The 25,098-nt window shown below is 39.3% G+C and overlaps 1 protein-coding gene across 9 annotated transcripts in view; it reads left to right on the forward strand.

Moving 5' to 3' along the window:
* Positions 1-25,098, forward strand: part of SPTAN1 (spectrin alpha, non-erythrocytic 1) — a 54,167-nt gene that overhangs the window by 23,153 nt on the left and 5,916 nt on the right. For 3 of the 9 annotated variants that reach the window (XM_035341802.1, XM_035341796.1, XM_035341799.1), the window contains exons 14-51: positions 142-297; positions 645-849; positions 974-1,155; positions 2,022-2,265; positions 2,453-2,575; positions 3,353-3,570; positions 4,327-4,419; positions 4,805-4,939; positions 5,425-5,573; positions 6,867-6,926; positions 9,239-9,437; positions 10,359-10,463; positions 11,175-11,198; positions 11,510-11,545; positions 12,115-12,162; positions 12,808-12,899; positions 13,287-13,431; positions 13,548-13,729; positions 13,909-14,008; positions 14,149-14,346; positions 14,470-14,616; positions 15,167-15,270; positions 15,412-15,574; positions 16,069-16,083; positions 17,843-17,974; positions 18,325-18,462; positions 18,843-18,947; positions 19,150-19,358; positions 20,179-20,299; positions 20,450-20,571; positions 21,105-21,237; positions 21,504-21,602; positions 21,911-22,070; positions 22,326-22,402; positions 22,569-22,778; positions 23,040-23,336; positions 23,543-23,655; positions 24,512-24,529. In XM_035341802.1, the coding sequence (XP_035197693.1) occupies positions 142-297; positions 645-849; positions 974-1,155; positions 2,022-2,265; positions 2,453-2,575; positions 3,353-3,570; positions 4,327-4,419; positions 4,805-4,939; positions 5,425-5,573; positions 6,867-6,926; positions 9,239-9,437; positions 10,359-10,463; positions 11,175-11,198; positions 11,510-11,545; positions 12,115-12,162; positions 12,808-12,899; positions 13,287-13,431; positions 13,548-13,729; positions 13,909-14,008; positions 14,149-14,346; positions 14,470-14,616; positions 15,167-15,270; positions 15,412-15,574; positions 16,069-16,083; positions 17,843-17,974; positions 18,325-18,462; positions 18,843-18,947; positions 19,150-19,358; positions 20,179-20,299; positions 20,450-20,571; positions 21,105-21,237; positions 21,504-21,602; positions 21,911-22,070; positions 22,326-22,402; positions 22,569-22,778; positions 23,040-23,336; positions 23,543-23,655; positions 24,512-24,529 (5,057 nt within the window). The remainder of the gene's footprint in view (positions 1-141; positions 298-644; positions 850-973; positions 1,156-2,021; positions 2,266-2,452; positions 2,576-3,352; positions 3,571-4,326; positions 4,420-4,804; positions 4,940-5,424; positions 5,574-6,866; positions 6,927-9,238; positions 9,438-10,358; positions 10,464-11,174; positions 11,199-11,509; positions 11,546-12,114; positions 12,163-12,807; positions 12,900-13,286; positions 13,432-13,547; positions 13,730-13,908; positions 14,009-14,148; positions 14,347-14,469; positions 14,617-15,166; positions 15,271-15,411; positions 15,575-16,068; positions 16,084-17,842; positions 17,975-18,324; positions 18,463-18,842; positions 18,948-19,149; positions 19,359-20,178; positions 20,300-20,449; positions 20,572-21,104; positions 21,238-21,503; positions 21,603-21,910; positions 22,071-22,325; positions 22,403-22,568; positions 22,779-23,039; positions 23,337-23,542; positions 23,656-24,511; positions 24,530-25,098) is intronic. The other 6 variants (XM_035341797.1, XM_035341800.1, XM_035341798.1 and 3 more) reach the window with 4 other exon arrangements.

The following is a 25,098-nucleotide window of genomic DNA, read 5'->3' on the forward strand; positions in this document are numbered from 1 at the left end:
AAATCATGTTCTGCTTTATTATTTCAAATAGTATGACTGCAATATGGGATAAGTCAAAGGAGCTCTCCCAGAAGAACAGATACAGTGGTCATTCTTGCACACTGAGGAATCTGAAAATCTTTACTTTTCCTTTCTTTTCAGCTGCTGAGCCGCCGAAATGCTCTTCATGAAAGAGCTATGTACCGCCGTGCTCAACTGGCAGACTCTTTCCATCTACAGCAGTTTTTTAGAGACTCTGATGAGCTAAAGAGTTGGGTTAATGAAAAAATGAAAACTGCAACTGATGAGGCTTACAAGGTAAAAGCAAAACAAATGTCAGAATCATTTTAAGGCAATACCACGCGTAATGTAATCAGTCTAATGATATGAAGCAGTATCAGCCAAATCTTACTGAAGGAGGCAGAATTAATGGCGACAGGAAGAGTTGTAATTTCTTCCTGGCCCCAAGGAAGATTGTCCCGTTGTGCTGTAATCGCGCTTATTCAATAGCTTAAATGTTCTGATTTCAAAGGCATATTTGTGGCACCAAATCCTCTTGTGACATCTTAGCATGTATATAAGTGTAGTCTAATTAAAAAAATTCTTCTGAGTTCTATAGATACTAATTTTGGACTGAAATGTTCTTTTTCTTTCTTTATCTATAGGATCCATCAAACTTGCAAGGCAAAGTTCAGAAACATCAGGCTTTTGAAGCAGAGCTTTCTGCTAATCAGAGTCGTATTGATGCACTGGAGAAAGCTGGCCAGAAGCTGATTGATGTCAATCACTATGCATCTGATGAAGTGGCAGCTCGCATGAATGAAGTTATCAGCTTGTGGAAGAAACTTCTGGAAGCCACTGAACTCAAAGGTAAGAGCTACTGATAGGAATACAGACGACACTTCATAGACAGTTTAGCTGGGAGAAGATGAAGAAGTGAGTTGAATGAAGTGGGAAACTCAAGTCACCATTTCCTCGTCACTTTCTCACTCAGGTATAAAACTGCGTGAAGCCAACCAACAGCAGCAGTTTAATCGCAACGTGGAAGACATTGAGCTGTGGCTGTATGAGGTAGAGGGACACTTGGCTTCCGACGATTATGGAAAAGATCTTACTAGTGTTCAGAATCTTCAGAAGAAACATGCCCTGCTAGAAGCAGATGTTGCTGCCCATCAGGTGAGGGGAATAACTCTTCTTCCTGCCCTTTGGGTTCTGTTCACTTGAAAACATTCATTCCAGAGACCTTGGCAGATGGCAGTAGGAATCTGTATTTTGATAATTTTTGTAGCTTTGGCCTTCCCTGTTTATTTATCAGAAATAACTTTGAACTGAAATTTAAATTGTACGTCTATAAGAACAGTGTCTTTTTGACTGACAATTTTTTTTTTTTTGGAAAATGTTAAGTAATATTGTTTTGTTCAGTGAATACCAACTTAAAAAGGTGTGCTGTGCTTTGGGTAATAATTCTCTCCTAGACTCTCCATATGCAAATTCTTGCTTGTCTGCAAATAGCTTATTCTTACTTATTTTGGTGTCATACAGCTCTATAAGAAATGGGAGGGGAGGCAGAACAGTTCCATTTTAAATATAGAACTTTACAGCAAATGATCTTTAGAAGAATTAAATTCACAGCAAGAAAATCAGCTCCCAAGTCTAAGTCTCCCAAGTCTAAGTCTAAGTCTCCAAGTCTAAGCTCCCACCACTGGAATTATGAGTTGGTAACAGTTGAACAATGGTTCATCTAGAGCAGCACATCTGTAAAACTAATGAAATTTCAAAAAATCTTTTGTCTTAATTTTACAAAATTGACAGATTAAAAACAATTGCATTTACGTAATCTGTTGCATATAATCTGAGACAAATTTACTACGAAAAAATTGTTGCACTGTCAGCGTGCAGCTGAGGTTCTCTTCTTCTCCAAAATAAAATTTATTAGCTCAGACCTGAAAATACATTTCAAATGTTTTTACTCTGCATCCAGTAAAAAGCCATAAAAATTTTATAGAGGTTGTGACATAAAGCTATTGCTGAATTAATTTTAGGATCGTATAGATGGCATCACCATCCAGGCACGCCAGTTCCAAGATGCTGGGCACTTTGATGCTGACAATATCAAGAAGAAACAAGAAGCTTTAGTAGCTCGGTATGAAGCTCTAAAGGATCCTATGGTAGCTCGCAAGCAGAAACTTGCAGATTCTCTTCGCCTGCAGCAGCTTTTCCGTGACATTGAGGATGAAGAGACCTGGATTAGGGAAAAGGAACCTATTGCAGCTTCAACAAACCGAGGTTGGTCCATCCCAGTGGAATAGTTTAACTATTCCATTATGTCAGTGGGTAACTGAGGTTTCATTGTGCTCTGTCTTCATGCGATAGTACTTACTCTGCGAGTTTGTCTAGCACTGGTTGCAGTTTCCTTGAATTATTTTAGTCTCATAACTCTGAATTAACTGGTTAACTATTTTGTATTTTTCAGGCAAGGACTTGATTGGTGTCCAGAATCTGTTAAAGAAGCACCAGGCTTTGCAGGCAGAAATTGCAGGCCATGAGCCTCGCATTAAAGCCGTCACACAGAAAGGAAATGCTATGGTGGAAGAGGGTAGGTCTCTTTTTTTATTCTTTGTCTTTCAGGAAATCCATGCGTCTTTGTGTAGGCTAGAGTGTTCTCTAGCCCTGTACAATTAAGAATTACTGCCTGTTTTTATCTGAGAAGTAGACAGGTGCCAGCTAGCAGGATTTAATCGTTCCTTCACCTGGAAGTAGAAATACATTCCTTGATGGGAAAGTCACCATTTTCACAGATCTGCACCTGCTCTTGACAGAATGGAGTCGTATTTTTATTCTTATTCAACTCATTTAGGAACTTTGTGCCAATGATACTTAGTCTTCATTTTGAAATCTATTAAAGGCTTGTAGCTGTACTATGTAATCATGATGTAAGAGAAGATCTTCCACAGTAAGACAGTAAGAGCCATTTCTGCTTTAAAATAAGCATTTTTTTATTTCTGACTGGGTGTTCTTAATGCTGAAATAAATTTCCTGTTTCCAGGATGCAGAATACCCATCTGAAATAATATTTGTCAGCTGGAAAGATATGTCCTTTACTGTTTCATCATCTAGAAGAAATATTATCGCGCGGCTTGTTTTGTTCTAAATGATTCAAATATTCCTAGTGCAGTTTGATTGACAGGTACAATGTTTTCCAGTCTGAACCAAAAGGACAAGCTGAGTTATGCTTTCCTCATTCCAGTCAGAATAGGCTATGTAGATTTAAACAAATCTAAGTTCTCTGACTTTCAAGAAGTACAAGTAACATTTTTTGTCTGTATTATTTATGTCTCTAAGTCCTTCAGAGCCTTCTCTTTTTGTTGCATAGGACATTTTGCTGCCGAGGATGTGAAAACTAAACTGAATGAGCTAAACCAAAAATGGGACTCTCTGAAAGCTAAAGCATCTCAACGGCGACAAGATCTAGAGGATTCTCTGCAAGCTCAGCAGTACTTTGCTGATGCTAATGAGGCAGAATCCTGGATGAGGGAAAAGGAGCCCATTGTAGGCAGCACAGACTATGGGAAGGATGAAGACTCAGCTGAGGTATTTGACATTGTTTAAATCAGTTGTGCTCAAACAGAGCAAGGAGTTTGTCTGCTGGCAAAGAAAATAAGAGACTCTGATAATTTTAGGGTTCTAATGAAAAAGGGTGGAAAATTTTTTGCATCAAGCTGAATTTTGGCTCAGAGTCAAAAGGCAACAGCAGTTTTTCCTGTATCTTAGCTATTATTGTGCATGAAATTTTGCTGTCCAGTATATTAAACCAGTTGCGAGGAAACTTTACAGTTGTATGCACTATATTATAGGGGTTTTGTACAGCAAAATGAGATTAATATAAGTAAATTCCTGACTGACGTGATGATGCATTTCAGTATTAGTCTGGTTTTGAGTAGTTACAAGTCTGGAAGTCATTTTTTTGTGTAAAATTTGCTGTACAAGTATCATTCTGTGGCCAACCACCACATCCCAGATGCTGCACTGGCATTTCATTGAAATTAACTGCAGTTTAAAGGCATTTTTTCAAATTTCCCTCTGTTTCCAGAGTTATATGTAGTACTCTTAGTCAGAACAAAAGAGTGTTACGGAGATAAGATAGAGGAAAAGCATCAGAAGCATTTGGACGACTATCTAGCCTGTGAATAAATAGAAGTAGCTATTCTCATGAGAGTCAGAAGTCTGGCAGCTCTGAAAAACCCACATTGCCTGTGTATGGAGCCAAAGTATATGTTTTAAGCAGAATAGCATCTGTAAAAATGGCTAGGTGTATATGTTTTTTTTTTTTTTATCATTCACTTCCAGGCTCTTCTGAAGAAACACGAAGCTTTGATGTCTGATCTTTCTGCTTACGGCAGCAGCATACAGGCGTTAAGGGAACAGGCTCAGTCATGCAGGGTAAGGAAAGATGCTAATCACGTTGCTAAAATTCTTGGGTCAGCAGAAGGTAAAGATGAAGCTTAATAACAGCTGTTGCTTTTGAGAAGTTATTGCAGACTGTACTCGATTTTCTCATAACAAAGTTAGTTTTCTCTTTTAATAATTGTAACTGACTGCTATGTGACACTGGAAGAAAACAGAATAATGTGGTCGTTGTAAAGGTTTGAACCCAGAATGTAAAATAAGTCCAGCTGTACTACATTTATTTCAACAAGAATCATTCTAAAGCATTTACAGTAGCTTTAACCGAGGCAGAAGTAATTTATAGGACAGTTACATTGATTGTAATAAACATGCAACAATATCTACATCTCTATGCATCTTCCTTCTTCTCCTTTGTTAGCAACAAGTTGCTCCCACTGATGATGAAACTGGAAAAGAGCTCGTTCTGGCGCTCTATGATTACCAAGAGAAAAGTCCTCGGGAGGTGACTATGAAAAAGGGAGATATCCTCACCTTACTCAACAGCACCAACAAGGTATGCTGTTGCCTGCTGGTTTGCTGAGCTGCTTCTCTTACTTTGTTCTGTGTTTTGGTGATTTTTTTTTTTTAGTTAATTTGTTTATTTTTGAATAAGAGCATTCAGGGAAGTTAATATTTGCACATTTCATCCCTGTTCCCATTCAGCACTTTAGCGTACCTCTTCAGCTCCTTCTCATGTTTCCTTTATAGCTGCCAGCTTTTCTAAGTCAGATAAACACCATATGCCATAGGGCATGTGTCTGTAAGAAAATCTTTTCCCTTTTGTTGGGGAATTTTTTTTACCAAACACAAGGGGAGAAGTGGAAGTAAGACCTAGATGTCTGCAGGAGGCAGCTTGAAATAACCTCCATAAAAAGAACAAGCTTGTTTTCTTGTGTTAATGGAGACCTCTGATTTGCCACCTTTCAGGTACACAGCATACTTTATGCTTAGTGCTTGCCTCACAGTGGTTGCTTTTTTTTTTTTTTTCCTTCATTCCAGGACTGGTGGAAGGTTGAAGTTAATGACCGTCAGGGCTTTGTACCAGCTGCCTATGTGAAAAAACTAGATCCTGCCCAGTCAGCATCCCGAGAGAATCTCCTGGAAGAGCAGGGCAGCATAGCCTTGCGACAGGAACAAATTGACAACCAGTAAGATCTACCTAATAAGATATGACACCCATCCGGTATTTGCTGGCTTGGCCTTTGTCTCACATATGCCAGAAGTTTAGGTTGTTGCCTCTTACGCTAGGGTGTAATTAATTGGAGCAAATCAGGGGCTCCGTTACCAGGAGCACCACACTGAGTCATTGTATTCTTATTCTAGATTTTCCTGTTGCTTTTCCCATTTTTTAACTGTAAAATTCACGACACTCGAGCTCAATTTGCTGTCTGACTTCAGTATTTTATGTGTTTCTTTTGTTGTTGTACTTAACAACTTAAACTTGTTTGTGAGTTATATCTGTCCTAAGCAGCTCTTGTATTTGTAGTCGTCATTTCTTAATGTGTGATCTGTTTTGAAAAGCTTTCTTAAATTTGGCTACGAAAGTACAGTACCCTCCCTATATAGGGCTGCCTCTGCAGATGTCTCCTTAGGAGCTGCACCTATCTTTGTGCTAGCTTTTTGCTTTTCTTCCTGAAACATGGTGCCATTATTTGTTGCCGCTACATGGGTGAAAAGCCTCCTCCCATTCCTTTAGTTGTTTGTTTATTAATTTAAAGAGGAACATGCCATTGGAAATGGAGACACCTGTGTGACGGCTTGGTAATGACCTCCTAAAGCACATGGTAGTAGTAGATTAGTTCAAGCCAGGGCTGTGAGTGATAGCTGTGAGCTACTGGCTCATCTTATCAAGCCATGTGGAAGCTGAAGCTGTAAGTCCTGTGCATACTCCCATCTGGTGACATAGTTATGCTGTCACTCTTCATGAGAACTTCTTTCTCCTCAATTGTTTTGAGTCACCAGTTATTACAATGACATACGATAATTACTGGCTTTAGCTCTTGGTTTTAAAAAAATACCCCACCAAACTAGTAAAGTAGCCTGTAGCAGTGGGAAGAAAAGATGGTTGAGGATTTTAATAATGTGTAACTATCTTATGGATTTGCATGTGGCTTTTAAGAGCTAGAACAGTGGTGTCTTATTTTAAAGCCAAGGAGAGGGGACCACCCTTCAGTTTTAAATCAAATGGCACAGTGATCAGGAAACGAGGAGTCCTTATAGAGAGAGTTCAACTGTACTGCTGAGGTTTCCTCGTGTGAATTGCACTCTGGTCTGATTTGCTTTGTTTGCTTCTGAATGACATCTAATTTTCTCCATTTAAATGTGAACTCTTAACCATCTCCTACCACAGACGACCCATGGATGGAGCTGCTGCTTTCATTATTTTTGTTAATCTAACTAATTTTTTGCATGCATTTGCTGTGCTCCCTCTGTCTGTGCAGGACTCTCATAACTAAGGAAGTCGGCAGTGTATCTCTGCGTATGAAACAGGTCGAAGAACTGTGAGTAGGATTAGCCCTTTCTAAACCATCCTGTCTCCATACTGTCACTGTTCATTCTCCCTTTGTTTCTTTCTTTGGGAAAGCTGCTCCAAAGAGACATGAAGGAAGCAATTTCTGCAATGTGAATTATTTTAGTTAGATGAGCGTGTCCATGGTATGTGTTTCATGTGCTCTTTACAGCCAGCCATTCAGCCAGCTGCTTATCTTATTGGTCACGTCTGCACTGCTAAATTGGTCGTTGGTGTTATTTTCCATTCTACTAATTTTGCTTACCAAATGAGGTTTTAGTGATATCCAGACTGTCTTATTGAAAATGCATATATTGCATTTTTTGGGGTGCAGGTAGAATTGCTTGTTTATAGAAATATACACAAAACAAATATACGAAGTATAACATCACACAAATGCCATAGAGTTTGGGAAGGGTGGAGTTAAAATAGTTAAAGTAATTTTCATGCCAGGTAGTCAAAAAGCATTAGTTTATTTATGTAGGATGATTTTATTTCTCTTTTTATTTGTGATCTACTTTTCAAACTCAAATTCAAGTCTCCTGGAAAAAAATACTGACCTTGCATTACATTCTTGAAATTTGCTGGGAGCTCCAAAGCAATTGTGTTCCTTGGCTGTTCTGGGCTGTCTTTTCATAGAGAACACACTTGCTGAGAATCAAAAGTGAAACCATTGTTAGTCTCTGAAGCATTGCAGGAGGAAAGCAACTTGGAGGAAAGGTCTGCTAATGGAATTTTTTTTGCTCCAGGTTCTCTATGACCTTTGAAAGTATTTAATACCTAAAATTGTATGCTGAAGCAAGCATCTGCAGTTGGGGCAGGCTTTGAAACACTGTTTTCCTGTATGGCAGTAGCTCCTGCAAGTCAGGGTAGGATGTTTCCATTCAGACCTCATTTGAAAGATTGGATCCTTAGCTCCTTTCTATCCAGTCTTGAATCAGAATAGACAGGAAACGAAGTCTGGGACAAAGTCTCAGCTTCGTGAAGAGGCTTAGAACTGATTATCAGTTTGAAATATAACAGCCCCAGGTATCAAGGCTTTCCTTCAGCAGCCTTTGTCATTTCTGAGTTACTTGTTAGGAAAATATGACATCATCGAACTCCTCCAGCCAGGAGGTAATTGCTTAGTACTTACCTGCGTGCCCCAAGGCAGGAAATGAAAACGTTGCAGAGCTGCTGTATCCCCGTTTGAGGCCCCTGCAGGCATCTCAGCTATGTCTTTTATTATTTAATAACATTGGAGTGGACATATTCATGGCTTAGTAATGAGAATCAGTTCTGCTGTTGATTACTGTAGTAGACCAATTCATAATCTGATTCCGAATATGCAAAAGCCCACAGAGGCAGCTGGAGTCACTCATCTTCTGCAAGATTTAAGTAAGGTAAAAATAAGGTAACAATAAGAAGGGGTGTTAGTGGCTTTTCTGAGTACAAGGGTCTTTAAAAACAGCCATTTTGCATTGCTAAAGAGATTTATAATTCAGATCAATAACGACTGTAGCCTTCTGTTGACATTTCTCAATAATAGCTTGGGAAAGGTCTTATAGGGTCATCTCTGTCTAGTTGGTTACCAGGAATCGAATTGGAGCCATCAATTTTCTTGTTCTTTTAAATAGTGATGCTGTTATGTTTTTGTGGTTGTATTCTAAGGTTTATTTGCTCGTTCAAAGCAATTTAAGCACTTTAGAGGTTTTACTTTATTTTTTTTCTAACCTAAATGAGGAGTAGTTTCACTGATGTTGGGAATTCCACAGATATAAAAGTAACACCTGTAAATACAAACTTGATGTGTTTTCCCAGTTTAATATGGTTGTGTTATCAAAGAAATAACACCTCCTTTAAACATTCAGCAGATTCTGCACTGAATAGTGTCTAGGTAAGACATTTGGTGTCCAATAGCTGTCAGGCTAGTAAATTTTAATAATCTGATGGCAAACTTGATGTACTATAGGAAAATACTTCTCAGAGAGTAAGCTCCTTGTGTATCCCATGCAGTCATTCCTGCACTGCACTACTGCTGTAGCTTAAGAGCCTACCTTGCCCCCAGCTGGGATTTGGGGTTTGCCTTTGCCCACTGAAGTGCTGCATGTGGGAGGTCTCATTTTGGTGTGCTTACCCATATAGTGGAGAAACGTGTGCAGTTTACATTTGCCTAATCGTGAGTAACTAGGTCATTTTGTAGAATAGCAACGTGTAGACTGCAGGGACTTCCCATATCTTTGGTGATACCAGCACCTGTTAAGTGCTCTGACTCTGCTCTGTTCAGTCTTGACTTCTCCTGCCTTCCTTTTCTCCTTGTTCCAGGTACCATTCTCTTCTTGAGCTGGGAGAAAAACGTAAAGGCATGCTAGAAAAAAGCTGCAAAAAATTTATGCTTTTCCGTGAGGCTAATGAGCTTCAGCAGTGGATCAATGAGAAAGAAGCTGCACTCACAAATGAGGAAGTGGGTGCTGATTTGGAGCAGGTCGAGGTGCTGCAGAAGAAATTTGATGATTTTCAGAAGGTATGTTGTATTACTATTCCTTTTTTTGTTGAAAGGAAATGTGCATTTTAGTTTTCCTCTGTAGAGTGTTGGACAAGATATGTTAAAATAATTCTCTGCTTCAAAATGCTGATAGGCTTCTGGATTTTTTTTTCTCTCAGTATTTGCAACACTTATTAATTTTTCTTTACTTTGCATGAAGTGGGAAAGAATTGCTTGTGTATATATTTTTGTTCCATCCACTTTGGTAAGATACTGGACCCTGAAGTGCAAAGATGCCTGACCACTTTATACAGTGGAAAAGCCAGTGACTTGATAGTTCTGTGGATGTTACCACGTTTACAGCTTGAAAAATGGCTAACAATTTGAGCCAGCCTAATAGTGGAGGAGTGAAGATAACAGCAGTTACTGGATTTGTGGTATTTTATTTTTTATAGCTACTAGTTGATATTAAAATGTGTCTTCTATTAAAATTTAAATGCAAGTTCTCTGATGTTTCTTTTTTTTTAACTGGATTCCCTTTCTACTTTATAGAAAGGTTTCTGTCAGTCTTTGTGGCTGGAACTTTAAGTGTCTCAGTAAAACTACTTTGTAAATCAGCTTTTTAGCTTATTTATGGATGATAGCTTTGGATCTTCACGTTGGTAAACTGTCAGGCATACAGCGTTAAAAGGGTATTCATTGCTGATTGTTAATTAACTTCATGTAAGGAAAACTCGGATAGTGCATTTATTTAATTCATTGACACTTGGTGCTGACAGCTGGGACTTCTTGGCGTAGACTCTTGTGCTTTCTATATTTACTGGTAACTGGAAGGGTCAAGTGTGCTAAATTCCTGCTGCTTACAAACCGTGTACCTCGTGGCACCCCTGGTGCGCAAACTTAATCCACATGTTTTGCTTGTGTGAATGTTAATGCTGTGAATTTTACTGTTCTGTGCAGGATCTAAAAGCTAATGAGTCGCGTCTGAAGGACATAAACAAGGTTGCAAATGACCTGGAGTCAGAAGGACTGATGGCAGAGGAAGTGCAAGCAGTAGAGCAACAGGTCCACTTTTTTTTCAGACTTACTCTAATGCTCTTGAGAAGCGAAGGATTTTATTCTTTTCTTTTGTCTATTCTACTTCGTGTGTCACTGTAAGATTCTAGCTGTTCATTTTTGCTCTCTGGTCTGATAATACTGGCATTCTAATCAGAGACACTTAGTGCCTGTTCTGTAGTATGGCCATCACAAGGGTATCCTTTGAATTGTTTCTTTTTAAATAGTGCTGTAGCAAATTGCACTATCTAGAGCTCCCCCCCCCTTTTTTGAATGTCTTCAGAATAATATTAAAAGTCATGGGGATTCCATGCATTAGCTTTACTTCTTCATATACATTTGAAATTTCAGCCTTAATTTCTTTGCTTTTTTAATAACTTATTTTTCAAACTTTTCACATATTTTCCTATTTCTGTAAGTAATTCTATCCACTGCCAAAAGAGTATTGAAACAGCTTGTCTATTTTCTAAGCCCTAAGAGGATGTGTTATAGCAGATAATGCTGAGTAGTCAAACTCCCATTTCTGCTGCACATTGAGGTTGTGAGAGCACTGTTTGGCTTTATGATGTGCTGGTAACCATTTTTGTAGAAGAAGCTACCTCAAAACATATCTCCTGATACTTTCCCTTTCTTACAAACAGTCAGAACTTCTTTTTTGTTAAAATAATTCCAAGTTGTTTGTTAGAAATAACAAGAAACTTTATCTTTTTCCCTTTGCAGGAAGTCTATGGGATGATGCCCAGGGTAAGTGTTAATCTCTGTGTTGCAATTTTAACAGTTTGGGATGTACAAGGAGAAGTTTAGCCATGACTGTAATCCATTTCCATGAAGGACCTCAATAATAATTTTGAATGGATGTAAAAAGATTATCTCATCTTCCATCCATTTCTTTACTGAGTGTTCTACTCCACAAATCAATAACCCAAAATGACACAGATACTTAGTTGTAAAAATTGATTTTTGCTGTTAAGGCTTGAATGTGGGAATATCCGAGTTTTTAAATACATTCTGATATCATTCCTATTTAAAGCTCTTTCTTCACTTCTTTCAAACAGGATGAAACTGATTCTAAGACAGCCTCTCCTTGGAAGGTAGGGTCATCTAATAGCAGCAATGGGAAAATGAATCAAAAACTACAGCACATCATCTTTCTTTTTTTTTTTTTTTAATAGGTTTGTCTGTTTGTTTTTAAAGAAGGAAATGTTTTAATTCCTGAAAGTCAAAGACGTTTATGTCAGTATTTCTTTAGCAAGGAACATGCTGAGCATATAGCAGTATCTCTGACTTCCACTATTCGTTGCTAGCCATTTTTCTACAGTGCCTTTCTCCATTCATCAGTGGCCTACGATGGAATAGCAGTTACCTGCTAATGGACAAAAATGGTTTGAATATTTTTGATGTTATCCAACATCGTACTTTTTTTGCAAGTAACTTATCATTGTTAGAAAAGAAGATTGCATATCGAAGGCAATTGGTCATAATTTTTCTAATTGGCTTTCATCTATTTTGGTTGTCATCTTGTGTTCTAAAAATAGCCAAGTGTTCTAAAAAGCCAAGTCATTATGGATTTTTAAAGTTTTCTTTCAATCTGTTTTTGGCTCTGATTGGTTAAAGTAGACTTTAATGCTACTTTTTCTTTAATTTCTGCCTTTTCATGCAGTCTGCACGTATGATGGTACACACAGTGGCAACATTTAACTCAATCAAGGTAATAACAACTTTTTCTGAGCTTACTTAAAAGCTGAGAACCTTTTCACCTACCTTTCCATAGTCTTTGTCTTTCGTTACCCTTTATAAATATTCTTGAATGAACTTGTTGAGTGAATTATTAACATACAGCAATTACTTCTCGGGTTACATCAGTATTTTATTGTACACACAAAATTATTTTTTTTCTGTGTCAGGAGAAACCCTTTATTTTTTTTTACCGGGCTAATTGAATTCATGCATTTTTCTGAAATGAAGCAGAATACAGTAACCTTCACCTGCTCTGGAAGTCTAGTCTTGACTTTTCATTGTTACTGACGGGTGAAAATTGCTTATATACTCTAAATAACATAAGCAGAATCATTTTAGGAAATCTTCCAGCATTGCTGTCTGTGTTCTCAGTAAACCCCTGAAAAAAAACTGTGAAGAAGGACGTGAAGAAGGGGTAGTCAGCATGTTTGCAGGTGTCAGCATAGTGAAAAAGGGGGCTTATAAGCATAGTGAACAACATGCTACTGATTAAATTTTCTGTTTGACATCATAAAGTTTCAGTGAGCCCAACACAAGAGTTTCTTTAAGCAGAAATGCTATTAAAAATTATGATTCTTCAGTACCAGTGCGGAGCTTGATTTTTGCTTTTTTTCAGGAACTGAATGAACGTTGGAGGTCTCTGCAGCAGTTAGCAGAGGAGCGAAGCCAGCTGTTGGGCAGTGCTCACGAAGTCCAGAGATTCCACAGGTGGGGTGTTTGTATCCATATTTGTTCTTAATTCAGTAAAATAATTTATTTATAAGAGTTCTAAAACTTAGTGGGACCTATTCCAAACAAGTCGTATTTCAGCCCCCAATTTAGTTAATGGAAGTTGGGCCACCAGTAAAACAACAATTTTTAAAAATATATTTCCTGGAAAAATAAAAGCTTGTTAAGATGAGAGCATGGAACTATTCAGGGTTTGGGAGATCTCAACTGCTGTCCTATTTTGCCAAAATTCACTTGTCATCTTGCAGTTCAATAAAATCATCAACTACTTGAGCTTCTCTAGAAATCAGCAACCTGCTGGGTAACAGAGATCCTAGCGTGGGCTCCATTTTAATTCTCTTTCTGCCTTCCTTTCACTCAAATCAGAGATGCTGATGAAACAAAAGAATGGATAGAGGAGAAGAATCAAGCATTAAATACAGACAATTACGGACATGACTTGGCCAGTGTGCAGGCTCTGCAGCGCAAACATGAAGGCTTTGAGAGAGATTTAGCAGCTCTTGGAGACAAGGTGAGGTTGAGAGGGGGACCAAAGCAAAAGCTTTCTTTTGTCTAGCAGAGATAACTGAACTGTGTAAAAAATCATTATTAGTTTCATTGTGTTTGTTTTCTGTTATTTAATTCTAGGTGAACTCTCTTGGTGAAACTGCCCAGCGTCTGATCCAGTCACATCCAGAATCTGCTGAAGATCTCCAAGAAAAATGCACTGAGTTGAATCAGGCTTGGAATAGTCTGGGAAAACGTGCTGACCAGCGCAAAGAAAAGCTTGGAGATTCTCATGACCTGCAGCGTTTCCTCAGTGATTTCAGGTGAAGAGTCAATCTCCCTCCTCCCCAATTTGTCTGGCTGCTGTATTACCACTGAAGCATATAGGGCTCGGTGTTCCACAGGAATATTTCTGGGGAGGATTTGGAAAAGGACTGTTTTTCCTGTTCTGGCTTATGTTAGTAGAGGAAGGGAAAAAATATTTATTAATCTGTGTTCACAGGGACCTTATGTCTTGGATCAATGGAATCCGGGGACTGGTCTCCTCAGATGAGCTTGCAAAGGATGTGACTGGAGCTGAAGCTTTATTGGAAAGGCACCAGGTATGTGAATGATTGTGAGTGTGTATCATAAGCATCAACAGATGTTTGTTTTTCTTGCACTCTCGACTTACAGTTCCAAAAATAGATCAATTACAGCTCTGTCCTCTATTTATTTGTTAACACATTTCTGTACCACGCAGGAACACCGCACTGAAATAGACGCAAGAGCTGGCACTTTCCAGGCATTTGAACAGTTTGGACAACAACTTCTGGCACGTGGTCACTATGCCAGTCCAGAGATTAAGGAGAAACTGGATATTCTAGAACAAGAACGGACAGACCTGGAGAAGGCCTGGGTCCAGCGCAGAATGATGCTAGACCAGTGTCTAGAACTGCAGGTACTCTGCTGCATTTCTAAAAAGAAAAATAAGTCCTCTTTTCATAAAAGTTTGTTCATTCATGGTGATGACCAGTGCTCGTGGTCTGTCTTTCTCATGTTCTGGAGTTTTTTCTCTGTGTAGCTGTTTCATCGGGACTGTGAGCAAGCTGAAAATTGGATGGCTGCCCGAGAGGCTTTCCTAAATACAGAAGATAAAGGCGACTCCTTAGATAGTGTGGAGGCACTCATCAAGAAACATGAAGATTTTGATAAGGCAATCAATGTCCAGGTGAGGAGGGTAGCTGAAGTGAGGAGGGAATGGATTAGTTTTTCTCATGCAGGTTATTAACACAAGAAATTACTGCTGTGTATGGTTTCTAAAGGTTGGTTCTAAGTATTGAGCTGTTTGGGATCTGCACCAACAGTTCAGAAGTGGCTAGTGCAGACAGGGATGGATTTCACTGCCCACCACCGTGATGTGGGAAGTGTGGCAGGTATTTGTGTAAATCTCTTACTGGCTCGAAAATTGATTATTTTTACAGCAGAAAAAAGTATATTTTCAATTTCTCGTAGGAAAAAAACTTCCAACTTTTACTGAGATCATTCTGCAAAGTCCAAAAGATACTTTTTTCCCTCAATGCCATAGGTGAGAGTTGTTCTGAAGTTGAACTTTCCAGTCCTGTGGAAGATAATCTTCCTTTACAGAAGAGAAAGAAGAAAAACAAACAAAAAAAATCACCAACCAACAGAGGCTCTTTTTCCATTCCACACCCTGGTCATCACTTGACTTAGTCTGAAGTACCACAGTTGTCCTAATTTATGGCTTCTCTTTTGAACAGGAAGAGAAAATTGCCGTCTTGCAGTCTTTTGCTGACCAGCTCATCTCTGCTGATCATTATGCAAAAGGAGTCATTGCTAACAGACGCAATGAGGTTCTGGACAGGTCAGTACGCTGAAAGCCTTGTGAGATGGGATGCAGACACTGTGAAAGAGAATGGTATTTGGCAACATATTGCAACTGTAAAATGTGCTGCCTTATGCAGTCCTAGTTTTTCATTCTACGCATGTATTTAATTGCATACAGGTGGCTTCGTCTGAAAGCTCAAATGATTGAGAAGAGATCTAAGCTAGGAGAATCTCAGACTCTCCAGCAGTTCAGTCGTGATGTTGATGAAATAGAAGCTTGGATCAGTGAAAAGCTCCAAACTGCAAGTGATGAGTCATATAAGGATCCCACTAATATCCAGGTGAATGTGTTTCTCAGCTTAGAAATCAAAATGAAATATTTACCTTCACAAAGCATACTCTGTTTTGAAAGAACGTGTTCAGAGTTCTTGTTCAGTGAGGGACTGAATAACACACCATGTTGGACATGGTCTTCCTTTAACAAGGAGAAAATAGAAATTGCATTATGCATGAAAGGAGACCCAAAATAGAACTCACTTGGTAATTATTGATGCGTATAATTAATAAGATATGTGGTATCTGCAGCAGCACACTTTCTGAAGATCCTCTTGAGTAACTGTTCTGTTTTTCTCCTGGTATCTAGATAATAAAATAATGAAACTAAGTTCCTGGGTCTCATCTCCATATGAGATCTCTCTTATATTCTAAAATATAAGCCTTACTCAGTTTTCAGTATTAGAGAATAATTAATTAGAATTACCTCCTGTGTTTAAACAGTGGCTTATGAAGTAGTATGAGTGCACTGAACTACTTCTTCTCTCAATCTGTTTTATAGCTTTCCAAACTGCTGGTAAGTAGTTTGGACTAGCCCTGGTATGTGAATTTGTTTTCTTTGTATAGCTTATGTGTGAGCACAAGGTCTGGTTGCAGTCTGTTGCTCCATCCATCGGTTCATGCAATCTCTTTGTTTTCTATTAGTTATTGACCTTCATGCAGGTACAGCTATTGATCTTCATGTAATGGATGTGGCTTTTCTGTTACTGCCTATTCAGCATCATTTATGTATTTGTTTTGCAGGCGTTCTGCATGATCTGTTTCAGTTGTGATGCATAAGTGGAATAGGGTTGGTTTGGGTTTTGGTTTTGTTTTAGGTTTGGTTGTGGTTTTTTTTTGGGGTGGAGTGGTACGAGTTAGCTCATAGGAAAATGGGTTCCTGTCCTTTTTTGGAAATTTGGCTATGAGGCATGTCGAGCTCCTTTCTGAATTTAGAGTGGTGGTGATATAACTGGTGACATGTGATGTCAGCTCTGTTAGCTTGAGCTTTTAGAATCAAATGCTGAAGATGGCGAAACCAATAAAGCTGGTAGACCTAGATGGCTTACAAGAGTAGTAGAAGAGAATAACATAGGAGGAACCCTTGGGAAAAGGATACGTACCACGTAGAAAGCTGACGGGACTTGTTAGAATCCAGAATGGAGTAAAATGAGGTTACATGAAAGGAGACAACCAAGAGGGGGAAGGTAACTAGCGTAAGGAAGGAGACAAACCTCGTGTTTGTTGCTTTAGGCTGTAGTACATCTATTTCTTTTTCTTAGTTGAAAAAACAAGAATTTTATATTAACAGAGAAAGGCTTGTCTTGGATTTGTTGCCATGGTTATTAAATGGAGATAAGCAATTGGCAGCTTTTAAATTGAGTTTTATGTGTTGGCAAATACTGCTTTGAAGGATATGTTTTATAATAAAAACACTCAGCACTCAGGATTAGTAGTTTGCAAAATAAAGCAGTTCATGCAGAATTTCTCATGGCAGCGCTATAGTACTTTCCATCTTTTATTTCAAATCTAACATTTCCTTTCATTCCATTCTCTCAGGGCATTGCATACCCATGTCCAATGTTACTAGCATTTCCAGTTAATACTTGTAAATTCCGTCTTGTCATTTTTGTGCTATTCTTATCTTCCTGGTGGGTGGATGGATCGTGTAGATGTGAGAGATCTGCATACTTCCTCCTACACCTAGGCTCCTGTTGTTCTCATGGTGTTCTCAGCTCAAAAAAAAATTAAATCGTTCAAAGTTATTTTATAGAATTTTTGATGTTAATTCAGGACTGTAATATACAATGTCAGGTATGACTGAGTAATATGGAAACTGTAAAAAGCAGATAGGTTTTAGCAGTGATTTATCCACCTATAGATTACAAAGGGAATTAGAAATGTGTGAAGCTTCTGTAGGAATAGAAAGCTACCGTGCTTATGCTTAGAGTATGGGTAGTTACTGCTTTTAGGAGGTGATAGCTTTGAGTAACCTCTAAGGTTAATGCAAGGAATGTTGCATGGGCATCTGTAAAATGCAGAAGACGTTGCCTGAGTTGTATATATCAACTCATTGACAGTTCTGCTAGGTCAAAGCTTGATAGTTACCCAGATTCATGAGAGTTACTATCTGAGTGAGCAGTCAGTATGCTTACTGAGAGAGAGAAAACTTCTTTAGATCAGACTATACACAAACCTCTCTATGTAGACAACTCTTGTCCTCTCCTCTCAGTCCATGAGAACAATTCAGGAGCCCTTTGCCCAGTTTCTAATAGTTTTGTTTTTGTCATGCTCAGAGCAAACACCAGAAGCACCAAGCCTTTGAAGCTGAGCTCCATGCCAATGCAGATCGGATCCGTGGCGTCATCGATATGGGGAACTCGCTGATTGAAAGAGGAGCATGCGCTGGCAGCGAGGATGCTGTGAAGGTAGATAAAACAAGTCTTAGAAGATGTGTTTAGTTTTGGGTTTGGATTGTTTGGACAACAGGGGGAGGGAAATACCCCTTAAAAAAATCTTGTTTTGTAGCAGTTTTTCTATTTCAACTACACAGTAGGAATCAGGGGAGTCATTTTGCTTTGTTCTTAAGAGAGGAGTTTTCTGGTCCTATGATCAGGATGTAAATGTTGAGCCGAATTATAGCTAGGAAACATGAAATTGTTACTGTACAGTTTGCGTACCTGGAATCAGCAGCCAAACTTGTACCTTATTCTGGCGTTGCATTTATCAGAAGTTGTGTTTTTCATTTGTAGCATTTGTCTTCTCCATTTTATAACAGGCACGGCTAGCTGCCCTGGCTGACCAATGGCAGTTCCTGGTACAGAAGTCAGCAGAGAAGAGTCAGAAACTGAAAGAAGCAAATAAACAGCAGAATTTCAATACTGGAATCAAGGACTTTGATTTCTGGCTTTCAGAGGTAATTGGTTGGGATTATTTTACTTGCAAGACTTTTTTATTATTATTATTTTTATTCCCTTTGCAGATTTTCAGTTTTATAGAGCACCATATACCTTTGAGCAAGTCTAGATTTATTTAGTAAAAACCTTTATTACGAGATTCTGAAAAGATTAAAAACCTTGTGGATGTTTTTTACATTATTTATAAACAGTAGTGAGAATAAGCATATTTCCACAGAATCTCTTAAGAATTAAGCAGGTGATGAGGCAAAGGTTTATTCACACTGTAGAAAGTTAAGGAGATAATTTGCATAATTTTAAAGGGATTATAATTTTAAGGCATTTGTGAAAATACAACACACAACTCGTTCTTCATCCCCCTTTTTTCCCCCACCCCCAGGTGGAGGCTTTGTTGGCATCTGAAGACTATGGGAAGGACTTGGCATCGGTTAACAACCTTCTGAAGAAGCACCAGTTACTGGAAGCTGATATATCTGCTCATGAGGTATCGCTTTCACTTTTTGTTTTGGAACATAACTCATAGTAATCAGCAAATTGTGCAGAGACCACTTCAATGCATGCTGCAGTCCTCTACTTGTCGAAACATGTTTTCTTAAAAACCGTAGCTCTGCAGAGCAGTCGGATTTCTGTGGTTTTGTCAGTATAGGAATAATGAGCTCATGTTATTCACACACCCATGTTTCCAGGATCGTCTGAAGGACCTGAACAGTCAGGCCGACAGTTTGATGACCAGCAGCGCTTTCGATACATCCCAAGTGAAGGATAAACGTGAGACTATTAATGGACGCTTTCAGAGGATCAAGAGCATGGCAGCTGCCCGCCGTGCAAAGCTGAATGAGTCCCACCGTTTGCATCAGTTTTTCCGTGATATGGACGATGAGGAGTCCTGGATCAAGTGCGTATTTTGGAAGTTCTGGGCTCTGGCACGAGGGCACGTGCTTACTGCCAGCTTGCTAACAGCATTCATAGTCTGTAGTATGGTTTTGTAACTCGCCTTTTCCACAAGTATTTGTCTCTACAAGAAGGCACATACTTGCCTCCCAGTCAAGGAACGCTGTATTCAAAACAGCTTCAACACCGATTTGGGTGTGGCTTCTTATCTACAGTTTTCTTTGGTCAAACCCCAAGAAGGAAAGCTCTGTACTGGAAAAAGTAAAACTATTCAGCCCTAGACCAGATATCTGAAATTTGACCCTTTTTGGAAAAGCACCTATTTAAACCTCACTTTTTCAGTCTGAAGTACTTTTTTATGTTCCAGCCAGTTGTAGTAATTAATGAAATGTTGTTTCCATATTGGTGTTACTATTCTTAGAGGAGGGAAAGAAGTGAGCTTGATAGAAATCATTCAGTTTAGAGCACTTTTTTGTTATGCTTGTAAAATAATAATAATAATAATAATTGGAGAACAGCAGGTAAACTTTACAAAAAGTAATTATCTTCTTAGAAAGAAAATAATACAGAGAAACTCTGTTCTTCGTGGAGAAATGATAGGCCCTCTCCCTTTCCTTTCTTTTCCCTACACATTCTCCTTCATGTGCTGCCAGGAGCCAGCTGCTGTTTGCTGATAACTCGTACGCAATTTCTTGCATCCAAGATATTTATGCTATGAAGAGCATTTCCTTATTTGCAGTGATTTTTTTTTTTCTATTTTGTGAGACTTGACCTATGTAAGTAATTTTAAAATTTTGTCTTTCTCGCTTCTCTCTTGAACCTAGAGAGAAGAAGTTGTTAGTTAGCTCAGAGGACTACGGCAGAGACCTAACTGGTGTGCAGAACCTGAGGAAAAAACACAAGCGCTTAGAAGCAGAATTAGCTGCCCATGAACCTGCTATCCAGGTAAACGCCTCTCCTTGACAGATTGCCTATAAGGAATGGCTTTCTTGTTTGCGACAAGTATGAAAGCCAGTAATTGGCTTGTAGGAATGCAGCGTGCATAATAAAAGAGCAAGTGGTGTTCCATTGATTGGATGTTTCTCTGCTTTGCAGGGTGTTCTAGACACTGGGAAGAAGCTTTCGGATGATAACACAATTGGAAAGGAGGAGATACAGCAGAGGCTGGCTCAGTTTGTGGATCACTGGAAAGAGTTAAAGCAGTTGGCAGCTGCTCGGTGTGTGAGACGTTTTTGTAACATGCAGTTTAAATAAAACAGTTACGTGGGCTTGTAAGGACCAGATTTTATTGAATTTCAGGAGTTTAGATATGGGTCATTAGTAAGAATCACGTCATAGCATACGTCACTGATGATGGGCTCTTTGAGACTATTGCAAAGGGTTTTAGTGATAATGTTTCTCAACAGAAGTGTGAGGTTTGTTTTGTTCTTTAAGGTGTGCTGTGGTTAGCCTTTCTTGCACTTGCCTAAATACCACAGGCTTGAAATTAATTGGCCTTAGTCCACTACCAGGATGTTTTTCTGAATGGAAGCTATCAGGAGAAAATGATTCATTGCAGTCCTTTAATGGCTGCAGGCTTTGTGGCCTCGTGAATTTACAGAGCTGCAGATATCGCAGTCTGCTGCTGGAGAAGCCAAGTATGAGTGCTTGTATGCTAGGGTTCAGTCTCTGTACATTCCTAGGTTTTCTGCTGCTGTAATTTGCTCTAGAGCAACATTGCAGCTAATTTTATCTTCCTTTACCCATACAGGGGGCAGCGTCTAGAGGAGTCTCTGGAATACCAACAGTTTGTAGCAAATGTTGAGGAAGAGGAAGCATGGATCAATGAGAAAATGACACTGGTAGCCAGTGAGGATTATGGGGACACACTTGCGGCTATCCAGGTATGGAGAAAGTTTTCAGCTCTTCAGTATCTTCATTGAATTATCACTGATGAGAGCTTAATTAACCTTTATTTTAACTGTCTTTCCAATGCAGAGGTTTCTTTGTTGGTTCATTTTTAAAGGCCTACATTGTAATAAATTAATTAGAAAACACCATGAATTTGTTTTAGAAAAGCATTCCAGCTATGGTGTTTTCTTTAGAAATGACTTTCTTTCATAAGTAGTGAGAAAATATTTTAAAACGTGGCTGTGTGTCATATTTGCAGGGCTTGCTGAAAAAGCACGAAGCGTTTGAGACTGATTTTACTGTCCACAAAGACAGAGTGAATGATGTTTGTGCTAACGGAGAGGATCTCATTAAAAAGGTGAGAATAGACTGGTTAAAAAAAAAAAAAAAAAAACTTAAAAGGCTTCCCAGGACATTTTAATGTCAAAATAGACTTACTTTACTCTTAGGACTGATTTGTCAACTCTTTGAAAAGAGCTCTTACTCATTTTTACAGCTGAATAAGCTATTGATGTTAACCTCTTACAGTGCTGTTTCTTAGGCAGTGTTGTACATTGAGAACAAAGTCTTTTGATTGAAGTCCTTGCTCTGTTACCAGCTTTTTGGATGCCTTGGAAGACCTTCAGATCATATTTAATTTATTTTTTTTCCCCTCCTGTCGTGTAGAACAATCACCATGTGGAGAACATTACTGCCAAGATGAAGGGCCTCAAAGGAAAGGTGTCAGATCTGGAGAAAGCAGCAGCTCAGAGGAAAGCCAAATTGGATGAGAACTCTGCCTTCCTCCAGTTCAACTGGAAAGCAGATGTAGTGGAGTCGTGGATAGGTATGTTCCGTGTTGGGGCACAGTACACTGCCACAAAGAAACTGAAATGCTCTTTCACTTCAAAAGACCTCCAATAGCTTCTCATACGGTGCTGTAATGAGCAGACCTACACCCAAAGCAATCAGCAGTGCCGTGCCTGGTAGATGCTTTGGAGTAGTTGTTGTATTAGCCCAGAGGGCCTTCCCCTGTTTGGAATGGAAGGAACATTTAAGAAAGAGATGTTTACATCCTTAATGCATTTGCTTCATTTTCCAGGTGAGAAGGAAAACAGTCTGAAGACAGATGATTATGGACGTGACCTCTCTTCTGTGCAGACACTACTCACCAAGCAGGTTAGTGCTAATGCTGCTTCTGCCCCGTAAAGGGACGGAGAGAGGAGGTGAAGGCTTCTGACTGATATTTATATTTCTATATGTATTTATTAATTCCTATATCTTCCATAGGATATGTTGTGTATATTTCAATGTAAAATATTTTGTTATTTTTTTAATGTTTCAGGAAACTTTTGATGCTGGCCTTCAGGCTTTCCAGCAGGAGGGAATTGCAAACATCACTGCTCTGAAAGACCAGCTGCTAGCAGCCAAACACATCCAATCAAAGGCCATTGAGGCTCGGCATGCCTCCCTGATGAAACGCTGGAATCAGCTACTCGCCAATTCTGCAGCCAGGAAAAAGAAACTCTTGGAGGCTCAGGAGCATTTCAGAAAGGTGAGTAGCCAAACCATGATCTACAAAATTGGGATTGTTCTCTTTGGAGGAAAACAAACAAACAACACTTGCAACTTACGTAGCTTTTCTGTGCAGACAGTATTTATGGAAACTTCCTTAAGAATTTTTAAGACGCTTGCAAGAAATAAGCAATAAAGGCAAACTACCACTTAGGCTCGTTAATTCCTGATCACTTCATATACAGTGTTTTGCATTACCGCATAACTGAACTGACCAACTGGATTATTTCCTCTTTTCAAGGTTGAGGATCTGTTCCTGACTTTTGCAAAGAAGGCATCTGCCTTCAACAGCTGGTTTGAGAATGCCGAAGAGGATCTGACGGATCCTGTGCGCTGTAACTCGCTGGAAGAAATCAAAGCACTGAGAGAAGCTCATGATGCTTTCCGTTCTTCACTCAGTTCTGCCCAAGCTGACTTCAACCAGCTGGCAGAGCTTGATCGCCAGATCAAGAGCTTCCGTGTAGCCTCCAACCCCTACACTTGGTTTACTATGGAGGCTCTTGAAGAAACTTGGAGGAATCTGCAGAAAATTATCAAGGCAAGTCTTGATCTTTTCATTGCTTGTGGCCTTTAAAGTCCTCCCTGGAAACTGTCCCCAAAGATAAGTATCCAGGATACTCTTTGAGTCCTCAGTCTTCTTTTTACCTCCAGAATTGCACCGGTATGCGGTGCTGGTTTTGCTTTGTTGCAGGATGAAGCCAATCATGTATTTCTCTTGTGAAATAATTTTTGTTCCTTTCTCAGGAACGTGAACTGGAGTTGCAGAAGGAACAGCGAAGGCAGGAAGAAAACGACAAGTTGCGCCAGGAGTTTGCTCAGCATGCTAATGCCTTCCATCAGTGGATTCAGGAGACCAGGTATAGTTTGTCTTCCCGGGAGCAACCCTTAGAGAATTCCACAGCTAAAAATTGTATCCGTCCGATATCTCCTTGGCCAATCTAAGTTGTAATGCCTCCTGCTGAAAAACAGCTGATGGGCACTTGTTCGTTTCCTGCAGTTGGGATCTGAGGGAGGCCCCATTTGCCTCAGGGGAGAGGAAAGCCCCGAAACACCAGACTATAAAAATGTTTCTGCTTCTGCATTCGTTCTTCAGAGGTGATTCCAGTTATCCAGGACCTGTCTGTCCTCCAGTTACTCCTGAACTAGTCTGCCCTACAGCTGGCAGGGGCAAGGAACAGACAGAAGCAGGCTGTATGAAGTGCTCGTGGACTTTCTGTTAATGCCTTTTTGTGTTCACCAGTGTATTAGAAATCTCATTAGAACTTCAGTAGAGAAAGCAACTGTGGAAAAAAAAATGAGGACTACATTGTAAACACCTTTTTGGGGTGCTGTCTAATAGTATTCATGCCTGGGGAAGAGGGAGTACAGACTGAACAGCTGCTTTAGAAATTAAAAAAGAAATCTCAAGGTTGAGAATTGCAGTGAACTGAAGAGCGTCTTTCTAGAAAACTGAGGTAACCGTGCTCAGAGTGCTGTTAGCCAGTTCTGACACACGGGTTGTGGTTCAGAAGAGGTGGGTTTTGTTTTCGTGTAATCCTGTGATTCTCTGTCTCTGTGTGTTTACAAATAGTTCTGTATGTGTCTTCATGAAATACCAAAATTTAAATATGATTTTTAACTTTTTGATGTTTGCTTCCCACCCAAATCTCTGTCCCTCTCTTACTGTCTTGTCTCTGTCCTGCTGCCTGATGTCTGGATCTTCACATTCTACAGGACTTACCTGCTAGATGGGTTAGTATTGAATTTTATATCTTTACAAATTGGGTGATGTGTTCTGCTCTGTCTGTGTGTGTTCTTCTGTCGTGGTATTGCTTGTGAGAGCTGCACTGAAACCCCTTTTATTTGAAAAGAGCCAGCTGGAGCTGAAGGGCACAGACACAGGAAACGTGATTCTGGAGTGGACTAAGCTCAAACCAACAGAAACAAATAATTCCTAGTCAAAAGCAGAGAAAGTTTAATGGGAAGCCACTGGCATAACGTGCATGTCCTAACTTTTGCTCTTCCTTTCTCTGAGAGCTTGCACAAAAGGCTCTTAATTTGATGAGATATGGGAGAAGATAGGTTAAGCACATTCATGTGCTTTCGGAAAACAGCTGACGAAGCTCCTTTTCCAGCATTAGAGATTGGTTTAATGGAATAGGCCTTCCGTTATAATTTTTCTCAGAACAATTAAAGCCTCAAAGTATTGAACGTTTTGTTTGTAAGGAGGAATAAAGGTTCCTACGAAGAGGCTATGCTGAATTACCTATCTTAAAACTCTGTAGTATGCAAAAATGAACTGCCTATTTTTAATCTGCTGC

Source organism: Oxyura jamaicensis, chromosome 17 (genome assembly GCF_011077185.1).
Source record: "Oxyura jamaicensis isolate SHBP4307 breed ruddy duck chromosome 17, BPBGC_Ojam_1.0, whole genome shotgun sequence".
Lineage (NCBI taxonomy): Eukaryota > Metazoa > Chordata > Aves > Anseriformes > Anatidae > Oxyura > Oxyura jamaicensis.